At 40.7% G+C, this 17,795-nt stretch overlaps 1 protein-coding gene across 1 annotated transcript in view; it reads left to right on the forward strand.

The window, feature by feature from the left end:
* The window catches only part of nfxl1 (nuclear transcription factor, X-box binding like 1), a 70,248-nt gene that overhangs the window by 18,504 nt on the left and 33,949 nt on the right, over positions 1-17,795 (forward strand). Inside the window, exons 13-15 of the mRNA XM_003225314.4 lie at positions 5,775-5,934; positions 10,560-10,651; positions 13,694-13,715. Of these exons, the coding sequence (XP_003225362.1) occupies positions 5,775-5,934; positions 10,560-10,651; positions 13,694-13,715 (274 nt within the window). The remainder of the gene's footprint in view (positions 1-5,774; positions 5,935-10,559; positions 10,652-13,693; positions 13,716-17,795) is intronic.

Consider the following 17,795-nt stretch of genomic DNA (forward strand, 5'->3'; position numbering starts at 1 on the left):
AAACATTTAATGAAGCCACAATTTCTGAACATGACCAAGATAAAAATACAGTCAACTCTCCACATTTGTGGCTTAGCTTTAGCAGATTTGATTATTAATGGATTTGATTAGTATTTTCTCTCTAGGAACTCCGAGATACTCTAGTGCAATTTTATGGTCAACTTTTTCTGGAAGTTGACCATGGATTTACACTGAAGGTTTCAGAGTTTCCTAGAGAAATGTTCTTTTAGGTTAAATTTTTTAATGTGATTTCCCCACTTTTTTGGGGGGGGGGGTCCCTAACCCCCACAAAAGTGGAGGGCCAGCTCTGTATTTAATTACTACCTGAATGATATGAAGAGGGTAATATCAATGTCATTCTATAGATATCTATTCACAGGTAAGCTCTGCTGAGTTTATTGGGGCTTTCTCCCAAGTAGTTGTTTATTAGAAATGTAGTCTTATGAAAACTTGGAGCAGATTTCCTTCAGAATCTTGGAAATGGAAGCAGTTTAGAGTGCCATCTAATGTGCCAATGAGATGATATACTGTATTTCTTCAATTGTTAGACAGCATTTATTGTAAGCTGCACCCTAATTTCACAATCACCACCAAGTCTACATAAGATACACCTGCAATTCTGAGGTGCACCTCGTTTTAGAGATGCTTATATAGGAAAAAGTGTATTTTTAGAATTGAACAAATACAAAATTTTCTTCACTTCTACCATTTTGTTCCCTGTTAACTAATGATATACTCTCCTATAACATCAAAAACTACTGATAGACCAAGAAGAGTTATGTATCCCTGGCATTGAATGGAGAACCTTGCATAAACACATCATCTCTTTTAAAATTACAATTCTTTGTAAAGACAGAGCTCACAAAGTCAAATCCAGGCCATACAGATTCCTGTACAAAGAGAAGGGCAAGAAAATAATAAATAAAAAATATTTTGAAAAGGAATAGCCCACAAACTCCGCATTTAAGGTCAAAATGTCTTGTTTCTTCCATTTCCTGTGTTGTGAGAAATTCCAGGATCACTAGCAAAACCAGTGGTGATTCCTGGCTTTCCAAATGTCTCCTTATTTACAGTTAAATACTGTGCAGATAGCAGTCGAGAAAGTGTGTGGGGACCTCTGTAATACTTGCAGAGCTGAATCAGTCTGAGCCAATAGCACAACTGAAATTTCATTATATCGTTTGCCAGCTTAGATTAGAAACCTTTTATTTATTTATTTTGGCCTAATTCAAAACCTAGGAGATATTTTAGCTGAAGGCTATAAGTACTCTGAATAAATCCATCATAAATGATCTTTTAGGTCTCAGCTATATTATAAATGCCAAAACCTATTGAAAATTGGCCTGAGCGCTACTGAGAAACTTACCGGCTAGTCCAGTGAAATTTTATGTGAAGTTTCTAGTTGATGACAGTCTTTCCTACATGACCTTGGAGGTTGCCAAGTTTATTTCCGTGGCAGCCAGGACTAGACAATTCCCAATTTTAGATACAAGCTAAAACATGCCGGTACCTTTGTAGTTTTTAACTTATGTTTTTAGCTATCATGTGTGGCATCAAGCAGTTTTAACCCTGTATTCTAAGCAGTCTTAACTTTTGTAAATTTTATCCAACTATGTGTCCAATCAGTCGGCTGCTGTTAATTTTAATAACCTTATACACCTTGTACACCTATGAATAATAGAATCATAGAGTTGGAAGAGACCTCATGGGCCATCCAGCCCAAACCCCTGCCAAGAAGCAGGAACTCGCATTGGAATCACCCCCGGCAGATGGCCATCCAGCCTCTGCTTAAAAGCTTCCAAAGAAGGAGCCTTCACCACACTCTGCGGCAGAGAGTTCCACTGCCGAACAGCTCTCACAGTGAGGAAGTTCTTCCTGATGTTCAGGTGAAATCTTCTTTCCTGTAGTTTGAAGCCATTGTTCCGTGTCCTAGTCTCCAGGGCAGCAGAAAACAAGCTTACTCCCTCCTTCCTATGGCTCTCCCTCACATATTTATGCATAGCTATCATGTCTCTTCTCAGCCTTCTCTTCTGAAGGCTAAACATGCCCAGTTCTTTAAGCCGCTCCTCATAGGGCTTGTTCTCCAGACCCTTGATCATTTTAGTTGCCCTCCTCTGGACACATACCAGCTTGTCAACATCTCCCTTCAATTGTGGTGCCCAGAATTGGATATAGTTTTCCAGATGTGGTCTGACCAAGGCAGAATAGAGGGATAGCATGACTTCCCTGGATCTAGACACTATACTCGTATTGATGCAGGCCAAAATCCCATTGGCTTTTTTAGCAGCCGCATCACATTGTTGGCTCATATTTAACATATTATCCACAAGGGCTTCAAGATCTTTTTCACACGTACTGCTGTCAAGCCCCCATTCTGTATCTTTGCATTCCATTTTTTCTGCCGAAGTGAAGTACAGTAGAGTCTCACTTATCCAACACTCGCTTATCCAACGTTCTGGATTATCCAACGCATTTTTGTAGTCAATGTTTTCAATATATCGTGATATTTTGGTGCTAAATTCATAAATACAGTAATTACTACATAGCATTACTGCGTATTGAACTACTTTTTCTGCCAAATTTGTTGTCTAACATGATGTTTTGGTGCTTCATTTGTGAAATTATAACCTAATTTGATGTTTAATAGGCTTTTCCTTAATGCCTCCTTATTATCCAACATATTCACTTATCCAACATTCTGCCGGCCCGTTTATGTTGGATAAGTGAGACTCTACTGTATCTTGCATTTTTCTCTGTTGAACTTCATTTTGTTAGTTTCGGCCCATCTCTCTAGTCAGTTAAGATCGTTTTGAATTCTGCTCCTGTCTTCTGGAGTGTTAGCTATCCCTCCCAGTTTGGTGTCATCTGCAAACTTGATGATTGTGCTTTCTAACCCTTTGTCTAAAGTCGTTAATAAAGATGCTGAACAAAACTGGGCCCAGGATGGAACCCTGAGGCACTCCACTTGTCACTTCTTTCCAGGATGAAGAAGACGCATTGGTTAGCACCCCTTTGAGTTCGTTCGCTTAGCAAATTACAGAACCACCTAACTGTAGTTTTGTCTAGCCCACATTTTACTAGTTTGTTTGCCAGAAGGTCGTGGGGGACTTTATCGAAAGCCTGACTGAAATCCACAGTGTTCCCTGTATCGACCCAACTCGTAATTCTATTGAAAAAAGAGATCAGATTAGTCTTGTTTTTGATAAATCCGTGTTGACTATTAGCAATGACCGCATTTGTTTCTAAGTGTTCGCAGACCACTTCCTTAATGATCTTTTCCAGAATCTTGCCTGGTATCGATGTGAGGCTGACCGGACAGTAATTGTTTGGGTCGTTCTTTTTCCCCTTCTTGAAGATAGGGACTACATTCACCCTCCTCCAGTCTTCTGGGACTTCTCCCGCTCTTCAAGAACTCTCAAAGATTATTGCCAGTGGTTCTGAAATAACTTCATCTAGTTCCTTCAATACTCTTGGATGTAGTTGATCTGGCCCTAGGGAATTGAATTCGTTTAGAGTGGCCAGGTGTTCCTGGACAATTTGTTTCCCTATTTGGGGTTGGATTTCCTCTAATCCTTCGTCCATTCCATGTTCTGAGGTTGAAGATGGCTTTCTTTTTGTGAGAAGACCGAGGCAAAGAAGGCATTAAGTAGTTCTGCCTTTTCCCTGTCCCTTGTCACCATCACCCCATCTTCTCCTTGCAGAGGCCCTATCACCTCCTCGTTTTTCCTTTTTCTACCAACGTAAGCAAAAAAGCCTTTTTGTTGTTTTTAATGTCCCTGGCAAGTCTGAGCTCGTTTTGCGCTTTAGCCTTGCGAACCTTTTCCCTACAGGAGTTGGCTATACGTATGAAGAAGAAGAGTCTTTGGACTATAATAAATTTTGTTATTGAGAGAATTCCTTTATGTAAGAAAACTGGAATTGCCCAATATTCAGCTATTGCACAAAGTAATTGACCACTTGTGGGGATCACTGAACATTATCCTGCATTTTACAAATTGTACAATAGAATACTAGTGGCAACATTTTTAATCCCATATGGGCCTAGAAGGGCCCTAAGACAAAAGCTTTTGCCCCTGATGTTCTACATTAGTTCATCTATGTCCCGTTCATTGGCTGCAACAGAGCAGGTATCTTACTAGCCAGCTACTAGTTAGCCTAACATAGCAAATACTACTTGTATTTCAAAATTCAGACTATATGTGTAAACTTTCCTGCATTTTTTATTGTATAATAATTGAAGAATTGTATGTTTTGGTTACTTTTTAATACCTATTTGCTCCCCTTAAGTAACTTTATTGAAATATTACTATTACTTTGATAACTAAATTAAAAGCACAGATTTGAACACAAAGATTGTTGCCTATGAACAAAAGACGTAGTACTGAGGAGACTAGAACAGTCTGTTTTGATTTGAATTTGAAATCTTGGGAGCAGCCATTGAAAAGGCTTCTCCCAATCTTACATCAAATGCACATCAGATGTTGATGAAATAGTGAGAATAGCCTGTCCAGAAGAAGGCAGTCCCTTTAGGGTGTAAAAGGTTTGAATTATAACTTGGAATAGTACCTTATCTAGTTAGTTATGGATAAGTAATGGTAACGGTTTGCCCTGATGTTAAGTCTTGCTGTGTCCGACTCTGGGGGTTGGTGCTCATCTCCATTTCTAAGCCAAAGAGCCGGCATTGTACATAGACACCTCCAAGGTCATATGGCCGGCATGACTTCATGGAGCTCTGTTGCCTTCCCACCGGAGCGGTACTTATTGATGTACTCACATTTGCATGTTTTTTAACTACTAGGCAGAAGCTGGGGCTGACAGCAGGCGCTCACCCCACTTCCTGGATTCGAACTGCCAACCGTTTGGTCAGCAAGTTCAACAGCTCAGTGGTTTAATCTGCTGCACCAGTAGGGGCTCCCTGGTTATGGATTACAATCTATTATTATTATTATTATTATTATTATTATTATTATTAAAATTAGTCCAAATTGGTTTAATAACAGAGCATAAGAAAACAATCTATTATTGTTAGATGTAAAATTTTGTTTTCCTATGCTTTGTTATTAACCAGCTTGAACTAATTTTTATAACAACAACAATAATAATTTTTATTTGTTATCCATCTCTCCTCAATGCTCAAGACATGCTACAACATGGTTAAAACACACAGATAATATATAGTACTGTACTATTAAAATGTATATGTTACAATACACAAAACAAAGATTGTCACCAATATGTGAAGTTTAAATTCACTGGGTAGGACTGCCAAGAGAGATGGGTCTTGAATGGCATTTTAAATTCTGACACCTAATTTAACTGCCAAATCTTTTCCGGCAGGTCTTTGGGCAGCTTATGAAAAGGTCCTCTGACTGACGGTTTTGGCTGGTTGGAGAAGGTGCCCCCAGAGGACCTCACTGTCCTAAGGGGCATATTATATGGGAGAACGTGATCTTGTAGGACTCAAACTATATAGAGCTTTAAAAGTTTTAACCAACACTTTGTACTTTGCCCAGAAACGAATTGGCAACTAGGAGCGTGACTTTAATATGGGTGTGATATGTTCACTCTTAGATGATCCCATAACCAATCCAACTGCCATGTTTTGAACTAATTGGGATTTCTGAATTTGGTACAGAGGTAGACCAATGTATAGCATATTGCAGAAGTCCAACCTTGAGGTTCTAATGTATAGAAAACTAATATATAAACCAAGCAATTGTGACTATTTCTGTTTATGAAACCATTTTAAGGAGTCTTGATTATTGTTTTTGTAGGCATCCACCTACTTGCCATCATCCTAGCCGGGAGAAGCACAGTTGCCACTTCGGGCCTTGTCCTCTTTGCCGGCAGCCCTGCAGGAAAACCTTAGAAAAGTGTAGTCACCTGTGCCCTGCTCTTTGTCATGATGAAGCACTGGTGAAGCAAACTGGCCTGGTAAGAGATGACTCAATAGTGTTTTATGATAGTAATGCAATGACCCCCTCGATGGATTGTCACCTTGCCGTGGTTAGGGGGCTTGCGTGTTCCGATGAACCTGTGGGCACAACCACTGGAGTGATGCACTCCCAGGAGTGGCCGCAGGGGAGGTTCCAGACCAAGCACAATCCGAAGACCCAAAGACCTCAACAGCGGAGCAGGCGGAGGATAACATGGTACATGTTACAACGGCTGTGAAGGCGGAAGAAGGCTGCAACAGACTGAGAAGCCACTGTCGTTGTGTTAACCACACCACTGCTGGAACCTCACTCTGTGAAGACTGTGTGTTGACCGGCCGTGCACCGACCTCCACACTTTAAAAAAAAATCACGCACAGGCGTCTTCCAACAAAAATAAAAACAAACCTACAAAAGTCCCATGGCGATCAGCGAGTGGCGACGGGGGCAGGACTGTGAAATCTGGAAGCCCCTAGTCACAGACTGGCACATGGGCGGTGGATATGGACTCAGTTGTTCTACCTCAAGGACCGAGGCAGTTGAGTATTCCGGCAGCTGTATCCATGACTGAGCAGCCCTTTTTAGGATCCGCTCTGCTCACCCCACATGGGGAAGGGGCTAGAAAAGGTGCCCTAAACATAGTCTGCCTCTCCTACCCTGACTGGACTGCCGCGTCCAGAGGGGTCACCACTCTGCGGCCAAAAAAGAAAAATGAACTTTGGAACATGGAACGTACGGACATTGTTAGATAACACTGACAGCGAACGCCCCGAACGCAGGACTGCTCTCATTGTAAGGGAGCTGGGACGCTTTAAGATCGACATAGCAGCCCTTCAGGAGACCCGGAGAGCAGGAGAGGGACAGCTGAAGGAAGAAAAGGGAGGCTACACCTTCTTCTGGAAGGGACTGCCTGAAGAAGAGCGAAGAATACACGGAGTTGGCTTTGCGATCAGAAACGACCTGGTGAAGCACCTGACTGAAGCACCCACTGGCATCAACGAACGACTTTCAACCCTCCGAATTAACCTTGCCAAAAACCAACAGGCAACCATCATATGCGCCTATGCACCAACTCTAGATACTGACGAAGACATCAAGGAAAATTTTTACTGTCAGCTGGATACCATCCTATCGGAGATACCTAAGGAGGACAAAATCATCCTCCTGGGGGACTTTAACGCAAGAGTCGGAAGGGACTCTGACCTGTGGCCAGGGATCATAGGAAAAGACGGGGTCGGAAACAGCAATTCGAATGGCATCTTGCTTCTCACCAAATGCGGAGAGCACAACCTTGTCATCACCAATACGCTCTTCCGCCAGAAAAACAAGCTCAAGACATCATGGAAGCACCCTCGGTCAAAGCATTGGCACCTCCTGGATTATGTTATCACACGTGCCAGAGACCGCCACGATGTGCTCCTCACAAGAGCCATGACAGGTACGGATGACTGCTGGACAGACCACAGGCTAATCCAATCCACGATGGCTATCAAGATCGTCCCCAAACGCCGACTCCAAGGAAGAAAAACAAGGCGCAAAATGAACACCCAAGCCCTTCAGGAGCCCTCCAAACGAGCCCTTCTCCAAACAACACTCAAAGATCATCTACCCACAGAACACCCCGAAAATGTTGAGGAACATTGGAACAAACTGAAGACCTCCATCATCACAGCCTGCGAAGAAAGCATTGGATACCTAACTAAGAAACATCAAGACTGGTTTGATGATAACGACAAAGAGATCCAACAGCTGATTGATAACAAAAGGAAAGCCTTCCAAACATGGCAGAGAGACACCAACTGTGCTGCCAAGAAAAAGATCTATGCCAGTGCAAAAGCTGAGGTCCAAAGAAGGACCAGAGAACTCAAGAACATCTGGTGGACAAAGAAGGCTGAAGAAATCCAACACCTTGCAGATACCCATGACGCTCAGGGATTTTTCAAAGCCACAAAGATCATTTACGGACCAAGAAACCATGGCATACAGCCCCTACGCTCATCAGATGGAACCAAAATTCTGAAGGACAAAACATCAATTGCACTACGTTGGAAAGAGCACTACCAGAACCTGCTGAATCGCAGCTCCAATGTGGCCGAAGAGACCCTCTCACAAATCCCGCAACAACAAACGAGGGATGAGCTTGCAGCACTGCCTAGTTTGGAAGAAGTCAGCAATGCCATCAGCCAACAAAAAAACAACAAAGCCAGCGGACCTGATGGGATTCCTGCTGAAATCTTCAAAGAGGGTGGACCTGAGCTGATACAACAACTCCACCAGCTCATTAAAAAGTGTGGATGACCGAGAAAATCCCAGCTGACTTCAAGGATGCCACCATCATCACCCTTTTCAAGAAAGGGGACAGAACAGACTGCGGGAACTATCGTGGTATCTCCCTTCTAACCTCGGCCGGGAAAATCCTTGCAAGAATCCTTGCAAACTGCCTTCTCCCTGTCTCAGAAGACACCCTCCCAGAATCCCAGAATGGCTTCCGTCCCTCCAGAGGAACAGTGGACATGATCTTCACTGCTCGACAGCTCCAAGAAAAATGCAGGGAACAAAACCAACCTCTGTACATGGCATTCATTGACCTTGCAAAGGCATTCGACACAGTGAATCGCAGCGCTCTCTGGACCATCCTCCAAAAAATCGGGTGCCCTGACAAATTTGTGAACATCCTGCGGCTCCTCCATGATGACATGATGGCAACAGTCTTGGACAGCAACGGCTCCCAAAGTGACCCATTTAAGGTGGAATCAGGTGTCAAGCAGGGATGTGTTATTGCCCCCACCTTATTTTCCATCTTCATCGCTATGATACTTCACCTTGTTGATGGGAAGCTTCCCACCGGAGTGGAAATCATCTATCGGACAGATGGCAAGCTATTTAACCTCAGCAGACTGAGAGCCAAAACCAAGGTCACCACAAAATCTGTTATAGAACTCCAATATGCTGATGACAACGTAGTCTGTGCGCATTCAGAAGAAGACCTACAAGCCACTCTAAACACCTTCGCAGAAGCATACGAGAAGCTCGGCCTCTCACTGAACATCGAGAAAACCAAAGTGCTCTTCCAACAGGCACCAGCTAATCCCTCTGCAAAGCCAGGAATACAGCTTAACGGTGTAACATTAGAAAACGTTGACCATTTCCGCTACCTTGTTAGCCACCTCTCCACAAAAGTCAACATCGACACTGAAATACAACACCGCCTGAGCTCTGCGAGTGCAGCATTTTTCTGTATGAAGTAGAGAGTGTTTGATGACCGGGACATCTGTAGAGAGACCAAGGTGCTTGTTTATAAAGCCATTGTCCTCCCAACCCTGCTCTACGCCTGTGAAACGTGGACTGTGTACAGACGTCACACCAAACTCCTGGAGCGTTTCCATCAGCGTTGCCTCAGGAAAATCCTGCAAATCTCTTGGGAAGACAGGCGGACAAATGTCAGCGTGCTTGAGGAAGCAAAGACCACCAGCATTGAAGCGATGCTCCTACGCCATCAACTCCACTGGACTGGCCACGTTGTCCGAATGCCCGATCACCGTCTCCCAAAGCAGCTCCTCTACTCCGAACTCAAGAATGGGAAACGGAATGTTGGTGGGCAGGAAAAGAGATTTAAAGATGGGCTCAAAGCCAACCTTAAAAACTGTGGCATAGACACTGAGAACTGGGAAGCCCTGGCCCTTGAGCGCTCTAATTGGAGGTCAGCTGTGACCAGCAGTGCTGCGGAGTTCGAAGAGGCACGAACGGAGGGCTTAAGGGAGAAACGTGCCAAGAGGAAGGAGCGTCAAGCTAACCCCGACCGGGACCGCCTTCCACCTGGAAACCGATGTCCTCACTGCGGGAGAATATGCGGGTCAAGAATCGATCTCTTCAGTCACCTAAGAACACATGCCCAAGATACCAAGGTTGGAAGACTATCGTCCTCGAATGACGAGGGATCGCCTAAGCTTATTATGAAAAATGGCGTTATTGGGGGTTGACTGTTGAACAGCTTGAAGGAAAGGCTGAGAGAAAAACATTGCAGTTATTTCTTAACTGAGACATTAAGAAAGGCTCTTTCTTCCCAACCAGTCTGTAATTTTTTATTTTCCCCTATAATTTGGTAGTCTCTGACAGTTTTAGACCTAGATGTCATATTTAATTCTAGTCTGCATTTTAAGCGTGCCAACTGTTCTGCTTTTATAACAATGTAAGAGATGAAAAAAATGTTGTCAGTGTGAATAATTATCTAAAGTTGAGGAATTAACTTTTTGTGTGCCAAAAATTAGCAGTTGAAAACTGACACTGTGACTAATACATTTTGTTTTTCATTTACGTATATACAAAATTTCTTTCTTCTATTGCCCAGCTTTTTTCTCTCCCCGCTCCCTCATAAATAAACAAGCATGTTCCTTCATAATAGTTCATAATAGTTTTAAAACATACTTGAATTGTATATACATTGAATCTGCTGAGGTTTTATGGTCTGAGTTGAAAGATGATGAATAAGGAAATGTTTTGGATGAATGGCTATTGGCATAAATAATAGAGTAATTGGGGACTTCTTATGCATATTTGGTTCCCATCCACAATCATTGTAATAGATGCTGTATAACATATTCCTCTTAAAATGTTCTTTCCTCCTAGCATCAGCCTGCTGGGCCTTGGGAGCAGACAGCTGAACCTGCTTTTATTCAGACAGCATTACCATGTCCTCCATGTCTAGTTCCTGTTCCAATGTGAGTGTGAAAATATGCTTTCAAATGTCACAATTCCATGTGTTTTTGTTTCAATATTTCCACAATATAGAGACATGTGTTATAGTAGTGGATATAGTTTAAATGAAATAAGGTATTTCAAAGAGAAATTTAGATCAGTCAAAATAGCTAACCATTCTCTGGTTAGTGGTCCTTAGCCCAAAACATACACAGACTTCTTAGCTTTGAAATGATCTGCTATTTCTGAAAGCTGTCACACTCAGCTGGAAGGTATTCTATCACAGGATGATGTTAGCACTCCAGCATAGTTCTTATTCCTAGCACAGTGGAGCTTGTGCAAAAAAAGTTTGGATCAATGGTTTGCATTTGTGTGCTGCTCAGCATTGTTGGAATGTGTTTTTCATGCTTGTTATATTACATCTGCTGTGTCTGATACATCATTCTTGAGAAATGTACGACTTGTTTGGATCCATGTAGAAGTCTAGAATTTTAAGTCAAAATATCAACTCAAAAAAGCTGGGTCAGCTTACCCACAAGATCAATGTGAGTACCATACCTTAAGTAGCAAAAAGTAAGAGCTTAGCATAAACCAGGAAAACCTACAAGAAGCACCGATCCCCTCTAGTCTCTCCAATGTGGTGTTGCTTTTGTCCTTTTGGAATGCCTAAGTGGTGAACTGGCAACAGTGGCAGATAAGGGCAGCTGGCCCTCTGAGGCAACATTGGTGCTTTTTCCTTGCCACGAAATGTTCCCCAACTTATCAGAATTATATCAAAATATAACAAGGGGAACATGGTGGTGAGAAATAGAAAATATGTATAAGCGTAAAAATAACAGTAGATGCCAAAAGTTAATGTATGGTAGATTGTTTTGAATATTACGTGTCTGCTGTAAAACAAACAATGTATAACAAATGTACTAAATAATCATAAAATAAATAAAAATATTACAGTAGAGTTCCAGTTATCTGAGATAAAGGGGCGGGCCCAATCTCGGATAACTGAAACTAACGGATAATAGGGAGGCCCTATTATCCCTCCTGGCAATTCGGTTTAGGGAAGTGCCCGTGAGCTCTGCTGCCTAGCAACACTCATGGGCGCTTCCCAAGGGGCGAGTGGTTGCCGAGGGACGGGGCTCCATCCCTAGGACAAGCACTCGGCTCAGGGAAGGGCTCGTGAGCGCTGCTGCCTAGCAACACTCATGGGCGCTTCCTCCTCCCTCTCCCTCTCCCTCTCTCAAGCTCCCTTTGCTCCCTTCCTCGAAGGAACTCAAGAGAAGGAGAGGGAGAAGGAGGGTGCCCCCGGTGGCACATCGGATAATACAGAGTCTTGGTTAACCGGAGCTCTGTTAACCGGGGCTCTACTGTATTTAAAAAATTAAAAATCTATAATTTTGATTTCCAAACTAGTCTTTGACTTACACATGAGCCCAGCTTATACAGAAATATATACAATAATTACAGATATTTAAATCCTACTGTCTGTCTCTCTATATTTATATATATCTATTTTATGTGTAATGGCATTGACACATATTTCCTATGTTATGCATCCCATTGATAGATAGCTCATTTCACCTTTTTTAAAATCAAAGTCAGCACTGAATATTTAAGAAATCCTAACATTAAATTAAATTATAAAAGCAAATTAAAAACATAATTGACATATGTCATTAAGAAGAAATAGCAGAACTTGACTAGTTAGTACCTTTCGGTGGCAGCCCACCTTAAACCCTGTAATTTATATTTAGTGCAAATATTGAGAATTTTGATAGTCATGTGGTGTTCTAATCTCTTGTCTTAACTCAGAAAAAAATTGAGTAACATATTTTCCTTATTGCGGAGTATAGCACAGTAAGAGTTACTTACCTTTCCTTGATAGGAATTCCTGGTACTGAGTGCAGCTCCTGAGAAAGCCCTATCTCTTGTATCCCTCTCCCCAAGCATGGATACGATGCTTATGGAATTGATTTTAAAAAAACACACTAGAGGAAGGTCATTTGAAACAGTCACGTTTCAAGTCATAAAGGATTTCTAAATCATGCTCAACCCTTTGAATTACACATTGGAGTTTTTGTGACAAGAATCACACACTTTTTGTGGCTGGATTCTAATCAGTAAGCTGTCCATAGCATTCAGGACCTATTAAAGTTTCTATATACTTCAGAGGGTGAAGTCTAAATTGGAGGTAACTAAAACTTGTATAATCATGACCTGGTCCTACATCTCCAGAGGTGGGCACAACTGGCACAGATACTAGGAAGTGACAGCAAGATGCTGGAAGACAGAGCTGTTTGTAATCTTTGGCTTGTCCTGCACCTCCTTGATGACTGAGATGTAGTGGAAGATTAAGTTTGCTTGCCAGTGTTTGAAGTCAAACCTCAGATATACTGGAGTTGGGGAGACCTACTTCTTGATCCAGTTTCAAGTTATATTGGGAGAAGACCAAGGAGGAATGATCCACCAAAGTTGTATATCCAGTGACATAATTGGGAGGCACAATGGTGTATGATTGAGTCATTTTTCATATTAAAAGTGATTTAGCAAATTTTTGGAGAAACAATTTATTTTTTCAGGCTCAGTTATGAAACTGTCTATGGTGAAGGGGTGGGTCAGATGCTGAATCAGTACTCAAAGACTATTAAACAAAGGATTTATTGTTGGGAGAAAAAAATTATTTAACTGATGTGTTAAATAAAGTCGCCTAAAGTGGCCTAAATTAACCTACTCTATAAACTCAAATATTTAATAGAAATTTTCATAAGAAAAACAACTAAAACCCATTGATTATATCAAAATCAAAAATTTTGGCCCCTAAACTTGCCTTTGACTTATGCATGAAGTCAACCTGTACATGGTTATAATACTATTTCTCACAGCCTCACCAGTTTAATAAACTAAGAATTTGATGGATCCACTGACTTTAAACCATTCAAAGTTGGCAGTCTTAGAGCATAGTCTGTCACACGTGCAATGCATGATTGACTGCTGAATTTCTTGTGACTGATTTATTCAAGAAGTAAAATTCAAATTATTTGACCTTTTTCATTCTTGCATATTTACAGGCAATGCCTTGGGAAACATGAGGTGAGTCATGATAGTGTCATCCTGTGGTATAAATCTGAAGCATGCATAATTTGGTTTTGATAAGAGGTTTAAAAGTGAATCTTTCACATTTAACTCGTTTGAGGCGAGGTTAATTTGCAACTGCAAACATTCTCCTTTTCAGCCGAAAACCACAAGCTGTTTTTCATTTGAGATCTGCTGGCATTTCCATCAAGAGAAGATTGAAAAATTATTTCAGAAAGTTTATAAGAGTGAACTCTGAATTCATCTTGATGAAATATTAAACTTTTGACATTGTGTTTCAAGCAATGTAGAATGCTGGTAAAATACTTTTCTGTTAGCGTTTGCTAGGATGATTGAAGTTAAGCTTTTATTTTATAGAGCATTACTTCTTATATAGCTATTCCAAACTGTTTGGAAATGTTTAAATAATCTCTTCATCTGCAGTTTATATTTCTGCCTTGATGCATTTTATGGCTGTTCTTAAGAACATCTGCATATTAAGTTTTGAAACGGGATATTAGCTGTAGTTTAGGCATATATAATGTACTTATGTGAGATTTCCCATTGTAATGTGCTAGTTATTTTGACTTTCCACAGAACACTGCAGTGTGAAGCCTACTGTAATCAAGGGGAGGGGTGAGCAAATTGTGTAAAGTTTGTTTTAAAACTCTGTAGTATAAATGAAAGCAAGCATGTACTTTGTCTTTAATCCATTAATGATAATGTGGTGGGTTACAAAACATTGAAGATCAGGGTGACTTTATAGTTTTTGAACACAGGAAATTACAGTACATCTCTGTGCTCAGTAAGCATATTAAAGCAAGAAGTTTCTAACAGCCACTGAAACTTAAAAGTGTGTACTGTATATACAATCAGCCATTCATATCCACAGTTTCTGTATCCATGGATTCAGCCATTCATGACTTGAAAATAGTTTTAAAAAATCCAAACAACAAATCTTGTTTTTGCTATTTTATATAAAGGATATAAAATAAGGGAGCGGCATGAGCAGCCGCTGTTAGCTCCAGCTCCTGCCAACCTAGCAGTTCAAAAACATGCAAATGTGAGTAGATCAATAGGTACCGCTCCAGCGGGAAGGTAATGGTGCTCCATGCAGTCATGCCGGCCACATGACCTTGGAGGTGTCTACAACGCCGGCTCTTCGGCTTAGAAATGGAGATGAGCACCAACCCCTAGAGTCAGACATGACTGGACTTAACGTCAGGGGAAACCTTTACCTTAAAGGCCACCATTTTGCTACACTGTTGTATATAATGGAATTTGAGCATCCACAGATTTTGATATTCACGGAGGATCTGGAACACAATTCCAGTGGATACCAACAGCCCACAATGCCAATCAGAGTATAATTTATAAATTAAGTCCCAGCTATACAGAATAATAAGAAACAAATGATACATGTAAAAATATTGCAGTGTATCCTTCCTCCTAACAGGAATATTCCTGATCAAGATCTAATTCTAACCCATTCCTACTTCTGTGGATTCCCCCATATAATAAACCCAAGAATGCAGTGTGGTTTGTCAACTTGTCGTATGGGGTGCCATCTATACTGACCACTTAGGTAAATATTGATGAGGATCAGCCCTATGGTGGTCAATTACTGCACAAGGCTGATCTGTGGTAATATGGGGCAAGGCCACCTTACCTAGAATTGGGAAAAGCCAAGTCTGTTACAAGAGACTATCGCCCAGTGGATCTGTGAGTAAGTTGATCAGGGTCTTTAGGGTCAAGTTTAGGCATTCCTTTATACATGAGTATATACAGTAATTTACATACATGAATTGACCCATTCAGGAAAAGGGTGGCGAAATGTAATCTGGCAACTATTTCTCTGATACGGGCCATTTCCAGCTTATTTAAGAAAGGGAGATACGTTGTCTGGGACTGTGGAGTTAATTTTATTGCATGGGAGAGCTTTAGCCTGTTCTAAAATCATAATTAATTTTTATCACTTCCTTAAAAAACCCCCAAAACCCTCTGTGACCAATGAGCTCCCCAAATGAAGTCGACATGCTCCCTTTGCTCACCAAGAGGTGCTGGGAGGCCCTTCAGTTTTGAAAACTAAATGTTGGTTTACAGAGCATTCGTTTTCAGGTTTATAAAAAAACCCTAAAGAATATATATCATTGTGTTGTCGAAGGCTTTCATGGCTGGGATCGCAGGGTTGTTGTATATTTTCCGGGCAGTATGGCTATGTTCCAATATGGCCATAGTGCCCGGAAAACACACAACAACCCAATATATATCAGTTTTAATAATCTTCTTACAGGCCAGTAATGATGACCAAATGCTACCAGCGAAAGAGTCTTCCACTGTCATATTGATTTACATTTGAATTTGGTTTGGTGACAAAAAAAAAACTTTTTCAGAACTGTAGCTTAATGTGCATGTCAGCTTCTGGTGGTTTGAAGATTGAAAACACGTTTCTTAAAAGTCTCCTTTTAAATTTCTCCCCTCCTTAAAACCCTTCGTGTTCCAAGGGGGAAAAAATGAGCTGTATATTTTGTAGCCAGATAATAATATCAAACTCCTTGCTTGTTCAATGTAGTTTATATTTCTTGACAAAGAGTGTAGTCTTTCATTTTATTTTCAGATTTTAGCTAGAAACCTCATGTAAGATTTTTGAAATAATGTGCCATTAAATATGTAGCTATGGTTGACAGATATTTGTAAGTTATTCCAGTCTGAATTTACTAGATTTAGATAACAAATCTTGGATAGTATTTTAGAGAAACATACATTAGATTTAAAATACCTCTTTGCACTTTTGGAATTTATAGATGATAGCTAAATTGCCATCTTGTTTTTCTCTGTTACCAAGATTTTTAACAATGTTCTTGTCTTTATGATGTCAGTAAACTTCTTTGCGGTTCTCTAATTTCTCATCCTTCTTTATATTTATTCTGTCTTCTGCTTTTCATTTTATACATTATTGCTTTAACATGTTACTCCCTTTTGTCACTCCCACATTGGCTTGCTTTTCTTTGGGTTAGTTTATGTTTGAATTTCTGTGTTTTGTTTTCAAGTGGTGATGTTCAGTCAGTCACTTATTACTTTTTATGTTATATATTAAATTTAATATTTTTCTCTTAGTGTGAAGGACTCTTTAGATGTTTTAGATTCTCATTGTTTCTGATTCTTGTCCATGTTTTCCCGGGGCTGATGGGAGTTGTAATTCAAAACATTTGTTGAATCCATGTGTATCCATGTGATAATGGGTCATTTATTGTTACTTTGCTATCAAGTTGTCTCTGAACTCTGGTTATCATACAAGAATCCTGTTCATCAACTGTCCTAGTCAGGTCTTTCAGAGTTAGGTCTGGACTGCTTTGATTGAGTCAGCCCATTTACAATGTGTTCTTCCTAGTTTCCTACTACTATCCATTTTACCAAACACTGTTGCTTTTTCTAATGAGTCATGCTGTGTCACAATATTTTCACAATATAAAAGGTTCAGTTCATTTTAGCTTCTAGTTCAAGCTTACTTTGCTCTCAAAACATTTTTGGCAGTTCTTGGTAGCTGCAGATGTAATTTCAGATGTCTCAGTTCTTTTCATGTTGGATTTATTCCCTGTCTGGACTTCACAACCGTGCTATATGAATCAGAAAAACAATGGGATGGATGATTCTGATTTAAGTATTCAGTGCTTTATCTTTACTTGTGAGTTCCATATCTAGTTCCCTTTTATAGCTGTCCTTCCAGGTCTCCCTCTTCCTCTTATTTCTTGATTACTAGAAATGTATTTTGTAATACCATTTATTACAAACTAGTTTTGCCCGGCCACATGTTGCTGTGACCCAGGCTGGTTCAATGGGAAAGAAAGGATAGAGAAAGAGTAGGGTTCAGATATATGTAATTTCACAATGCTTGTGGGGTGGCAACATTTGTGGTGGTTCCATTGTCTGTGCAGATTTGGTGACTGTCTGGTATGATGACTCTGGAACACAGAACATACTACTGTCCATGTGATAAGCAATCTGTGTCCTGATGTAAATTGTCGAATTCTATAGATTGCCTCTGAGTGTAAACATGGATGGATGGATGAATGGATGGATATAGATCTCTTTCGTTCT

This window comes from Anolis carolinensis, chromosome 5, assembly GCF_035594765.1.
Source record: "Anolis carolinensis isolate JA03-04 chromosome 5, rAnoCar3.1.pri, whole genome shotgun sequence".
Taxonomy (NCBI): Eukaryota; Metazoa; Chordata; class Lepidosauria; order Squamata; family Dactyloidae; genus Anolis; species Anolis carolinensis.